At 34.8% G+C, this 6473-nt stretch overlaps 1 protein-coding gene across 1 annotated transcript; it reads right to left on the minus strand.

The window, feature by feature from the left end:
• LOC140920367 (uncharacterized) lies at positions 1-810 on the minus strand. The gene has a single exon (XM_073368629.1). The coding sequence runs from the start codon at positions 808-810 to the stop codon at positions 1-3; it is 810 nt and encodes a 269-aa protein (XP_073224730.1).
• Between the last annotated feature and the right edge of the window lie 5663 nt (positions 811-6473).

Below are 6473 nucleotides of genomic sequence, written 5' to 3' on the forward strand. Positions count from 1 at the left end.
TTAAATCTCCCTATCAAGTGGTAACCGAGGAAGTTCTTCAGGAAAAACATCTAGAAATTCACATGCTATTGGAATTTTTTCCAATTTCTCTTCAGTCACTTGTGTATCCCTTACCATGGCTAAGTAAGCTTGACAACCTCTTCTCATTAACTTGTTAGCTATCAAGGCTGAGATTTGGTTATGTGGTACCCAACAACGTGCTCCTTGAAACGAGAAGACTGATTGTCCTGGTATCTCAAATTTCACCACTTTTTTATGACAATCCAAAGTGGCATGATGCAAAGCCAACCAATCCATACCCAACATTACATCAAAATCTACCAAGTCAATAACTATTAAATCTATCGGCAACGCCTTGCCATCAATAGTTATATCACAAGAACGATACACCGACTTAGCAAGAAAATTCTCTCCAACAGGTGTATCTACAACTAAAGGCTCTTCTAAAGAAGATGGACATTTACCAAGTCGAGTAGCAAACCATGAGGATACAAAAGAATGTGTAGCTCCATGATAAAAAAAAAAATGAGCATCTCTAGAACAAATAGAAAGTATACTTGTAACTATTGCATTGGATGTCTGAGCATCCCGACGAGTCAAAGCAAACAAATGAGCATGACCTCGTCCTGCTGGTACCTGACCTCTACCACCAAATCCTCTACCTCCCTGCTGAGATGTTCCTGAACCTTTGACATAAGAATTTTCACTTTGACACACAGGTGTAGAATGAGCCTGAGAAGATGCCAAAGCTATTGGTGCTAATGCATAACTAGAGGATGGACGTGTCGTGTCTACAGGACAATTCCTCATGATGTGACCTACTTGGCCACATTGATAGCACATCTTAGCATTACCATATTTGGAGAAATTCTCAAAGTGAAACCTACCACAAATAGAACATCGTGTAGTTGAAACACAAGAATGTCTCTAAGGGAAAGCGGATTGTGACGCTGCTCCAGAATCTGATCTACGACTCTGCACTGTCCCAGAAGACTGCCCACTATGACCACCTCTTTGAGACATGAGTTTTTGTTGCCCCTGATAACCAAACATAGATCCACCACCGCGATTGAATAGTGACTATAAGATCCTTCAACCATTTGTTTTTTGTGTGAATCTTGTCTATTGCCTCCTTTTTCCTTTTGTCGTTGCTCGATCTGAAGGGCCAAACTCAACACCTCAGCAAAAGTAGAACAATTAGACCCAACCACAGATCTAAATAAGTAATCCTTCAATCCTCTGATGAACCTCTTAACACGCATCTCCTTAGTGATAGGATAAGGAGCATATCTAGAGAGTTGTGTAAAATGAGCACTATACTCTGAAACTGTCATACCATCCATTTGCTCCAATCACTCAAATTCATGAGCTAATCCATCTCTAACACTCTTCAGAAGAAAATGAGCCATGAACAACTGAGAGAACTCTCTCCATGCTAACGGAGGTGACCCCACTTGTCTACCACGTGACACTATATCAAACCAATCACTCACGTGCCACACCTATTAGCTGAAATGATGTCAATTCTACTCCTCTTACATCAGAACAACCCAATGCTCTCCAAAACCGATCTTGACTCTCAATGAATTGTTGTGGATCCCCAGTTTCACTAGAGCCAGAAAAAGTAGGGGGTTTAAGCTTCATGAAGTCTGGTAAAGTAACCTCAATACCCCTCATTGCAACAGTCGTCTGATGCTGAACTTGTCTAACCTCTTGTTGACCATTGACATTTTCATGCCTTTGATCATCCTCCTGTTGTTATCAGATGACAACCCCAACAAGTTGTTGCACAACCTGTTGTAATCCCTGCAGACCAGCATCAAACTCTTCCATCGCTGGATTTCCGTGCCTCCTCCTAGGTACCTCAACATCAACATTCAAACCACGTCCGCCAACATTGGCTCTACGCCTATTTCGAGCATGAACTGAAACACGACCTCGTTGACGAGCGCCTTGAGCTTGGGCAATTGACTCATCAACAATTTCCCTTATAGTAGGATTCCTAGTCTTAGGTGGCATTCTCACCTATTCAAAGAACATTGATCCAAAAATTGAATAAGACGACAAGAAATTGTGGAGAGGTAGTGATGATGAAATTAAACATAGATTCAGACATCAGATGAGACTCTCACAGAGTGCTAATAGCCCTTACAAGTAAGTTGTGCCCGGGTACACAATTTAGTGACAAGAATGTATTATCACCCTATGTTTGCAGCTATTAGAACCTACCACCGGACACTGATACCAACTTTTTCACGACCTGAAAATTAAATGTCGTGACCGGCGCACAAGCTATACTCCTAGCCTGACAAGCCTAACAAGTAACTTAACAATTAAACAACTAAATCGTTCTCTACAATTAAAAACATATATATCATCTCCCTAAATCGTTCTCTCCTTACGAACCATCATCTCCCTAATGCGAACCATCCTTTACTGTGCGTCCTCTTCTCGCTGTTCCCTGTCATTTCTATTGGGGGAAGTCGTAAACTTAGTGGAGTGATTGTTGTCTCAGGTACTATATTTATTAATTTGTTGTTGTCACTAAAACTGATAAATTGTTACCGGATAAATTATATAAAATGTTACCTGATAGTAGATGGCATGCCAATAAATATGTTATGTTTTGAAATCAGACTTCAATAGAATGTAATAAGACTTGTATGCATAACCTTGGACCTTGGTTTTCATTTTCTAATATTAGATTATATATACTATAGATTAGTATAATATTATCAGTAGCTTATCATTTGTGTAACACTACATTCATATTGGTCATATAAAATGGACTGAAAATGAATGTATGCCAATCAGTTGTCAAAAGAGTATGAAAATGGAGTGAAGGAGTTTGTTGAGTTTGCAGTAAAGAATGCAAAAGACCCAAATCAAATCATTTGTCCTTGTTTAAAATGTTGTGTTGGAAAAGGCGTTAGAGCAGATCAATTGAAAGGACATTTAGTATGACATGATATTGATCAAAGCTATACATGTTGGATAAGACATGGTGAGAAAAAAAAGGAACACTAATTTCTAGAATAGTGCGACATATGCTTCAAATGATTTCGAAATAGATACATATGAGCGGGACCGAGTTGAGCATATTGCAAAAGCAGTTGAAGAAGATCTTCAGGATTGTCCTAAATTTTTTGAGAGTTTGTTGAGTGATGCAAAGAAACCATTATATAATAGTTGTAATAAATTCAAAAAACTGTCGACGATATTAAAGTTGTACAACTTAAAAGCGATTAATGGATGGTTTGATAAAAGATTCACATAATTATTAACACTCCTAAAAGATATGTTGCCAAATGATAATGAACTTCACAGTCAAACCTATGAGGCTAAACGAATTTTGAGCTCTATTGGCATGAGTTACGAAATGATTCATGTGTGTCCTAACGATTGCATTTTATTTCGAAACGAATATGAATAATAAAGGTGTGTCCAAAATGCAATGTCTCTCTATATAAGAAGAAATAATTTACTCTAGCGAAAGTCGTGTGGTATTTTCCTATAACACCAAGACTTAGGCGCATCTATCGCAATGAAGAAGATTCAAAATATTTGACATGACATGCATATGAAAGAATTAGAGATGTAAAGTTTCGACGCCCTGCAGATTCTCCACAATGAGCAAAAATTGATCACGAGTATCCTGATTTTGGGAGAGAGTCAAGAAATCTACGAATTGCACTTTCTACTAATAGAATGAATACACATGGTCATCAAAACATCTCAAACAACACGTGGCCTATGATTTTGTAGATTTATAACCTATCTCCATGGTTATGTATGAAGCGTAAGTTTATGATGTTGTCTTTGTTAATTTCTGAACCCGAACAACCAGGGAATGATATCGACGTATACTTGACTCCTTTAATTGAGGATTTAAAAAATACGTGGGAGACATGTGTGGAAGTTTATGATGGGTATAAGAAAGAATGTTTCAATTTGAAGGCTATGTTGTTCGGCACAATTAATAATTTTCCAACATATGGTAATTTATAAAGATATAGCATTAAAGGTCAGTGTACATGTCCTATATGTGAAGAGAGTACAAATTGGATGCAATTGAAACATTGTAAGAAGAACATATTTCTTGAATATCGTAGATTTTTACCTTTTAGTCATCAGTATCGTGGATGGAGAAATGCATTCAATGAAAAATCAGAGGAAGGCACTGCTCCTTTAGCACCGACTGGATAGCAAATATTTGAAAAAGTACAAGGTTTGACCAATAAATTTGACAAACCTTTTGTGGGAGAGCTTGTCAAATCTAGGTGGAAGAAAAAGTCAATTTTCTTTGAATTGCCATATTGGAAGTCATCTATACAATATAATAAAGCAAACATATATTTTGGCAAGTTTACACGTGTGAGTTAAATAGACTGTTGAAAAAAAAAATTAAACTTTCGTTATTTGACGTGAAGGAGTTCGTTGAGAATTTAGTGGCCAATTAAAAAAAATAAGAATAATGAATTAAAAATAAAATACAATCAACTACACTCAGATAGTTTTTTTTTTTTTAAGTAATGGTTAATAGAATAACCACCTCATTGTTCAGTTTTCTTTAAAAGAAAAAAATAAATCTTCCATTACATCACGATTTGACATGTCCGTTGAGAATTTAGTGGCTAATTAAAAAAAAAAAAAAAGAATGAATGCAACCACCGCTTTAAATTAATTTAATTAAAAAATCTATACAATATAATAAAACAAACATAATACTTTGGCAAATTTAACACGTGTCAGTGAAATAAAGTGTTAGATAAATATAAAATTTCTATTAATAGAAATAACCATCATTGTGTAAATTTTTTTAAAAGAAAAATTAAAACTCCCATTACAACACGATTTTGATATGATGCGTTCGTTGAGAATTTAGTGGCCAATTAAAAAATAAAAAGAATGAATTAAAAGTAAAATACAATCAATTACATTTGAGAAATTTTTTTTGAAAGTAATGGTTAATAGAAATAACCACATCATCGTGCATATTTTATTTTTAAGAAAAAAATAAAACTTTTATTCCATCACAATTTGAGTCCGTTGAGAATTGAGTGGGCCAATTAAAAAATAAGACGAATGAATTAAAAATAAAATATAATCAATTACACGACTTGACAGTATTTTTCGTAAGTAATGGTTTAAACACTATTTTAGTAACCATCCCTTCAAATTAATTTAATTAAAAAATTTATTTTAGGTTACGGGAATTATTTTAGTGTATTCAGATTTTTTTTCTTCATAATTCGGCTTCCTATCGTCTCTCTTCAATAATCTCCTATTTTTGGTGTCTTCTTATAAATATCATTCATATTATCATGTATACACAGTTCTCTTTTCAGTTTTTTATACCAAACATTCTTTATTCATCTATGTGTTTATATTTCTCCGATCGATGTATGAAAAAAAACTAGATTTTGCTGTTTCAATTTCTCCAAAGAAGGAGTCATGGAAGTTAGTTGTTAGAACTGTGGGACTAATAAAATTCGTGAGGGAGCTGTGTACAATTTCATTCTCTTGGTGTTGCGTCTAACTCTTGAGTATATGGAATGGAGATGTGTACAATTTCGTTTGCATACAATACACATGAAGTATTTGATTTAATTCCCAAACATACAATACACATGAAGTATTTGATTGATCTAATGATTTGAATTGAGAAACATTTCAGGCAAACAAGTAAACACTATACACTTGGAACAAAAGCTTGGAACTCAAGGAATCAACCAAATTTGGAGGATGTGCTTGAGAAAGATGCAAATATGTATAGTGTGATTAGTTGTCATAGTAGTTATTTTAGTAGACTAATCACTATGATTTCATACTTAAGTATTTGCCAAAGAAAGTAAATCAATCAACTGATAAGTCAATTGATGAATCAATTGGGCAATCGATTGTCTGACTCAGAACAAAAGTTTTCACTAAGTAAATCGATTGGGAAATCAATTACTTAAAGGCTTTTTAGTGAAACCTGAGTTCTGGGCTTAATCCAATCAATTGGACAATCGATTGGGACATCAATTGAGTAATCGATTTTGTGATTCACAGAACCAACCACTTACTGAATCAATCGATTGGCAAATCGATTGTGAATTTTTTTTTTCATCAGGAATAAGTTATGTGATCAACCAAATCGATTGGACAATCAACTGAATTAAGTTTCTTAAACAATAAGTTTTGTGACAATCGATTAGGTAATCGATTGAAGTTAATCATTTATCAGAAAAAACATTGAATAATCGATTGACACATTGATTTTGACCAAATAGCTGAGGTTCTGTAACAAGCACAATCGATTGGCAAATCGATTGAAGTAAATGTCTGAGTCACTGTGACCAGCACAATCGGTTGACGAATCTATTGAAGCTAAATGTTTGAGTTACAAGAAGAATTCAGCTCATTGCCAAATCGATTAGGACTATGAATATACGTCGATATTGAAGCTAAATGTTTGAGTTACAGGAAGA

The sequence above is a fragment of the Cicer arietinum genome, chromosome 5, assembly GCF_000331145.2.
Source record: "Cicer arietinum cultivar CDC Frontier isolate Library 1 chromosome 5, Cicar.CDCFrontier_v2.0, whole genome shotgun sequence".
In the NCBI taxonomy this organism is placed as follows: Eukaryota; Viridiplantae; Streptophyta; class Magnoliopsida; order Fabales; family Fabaceae; genus Cicer; species Cicer arietinum.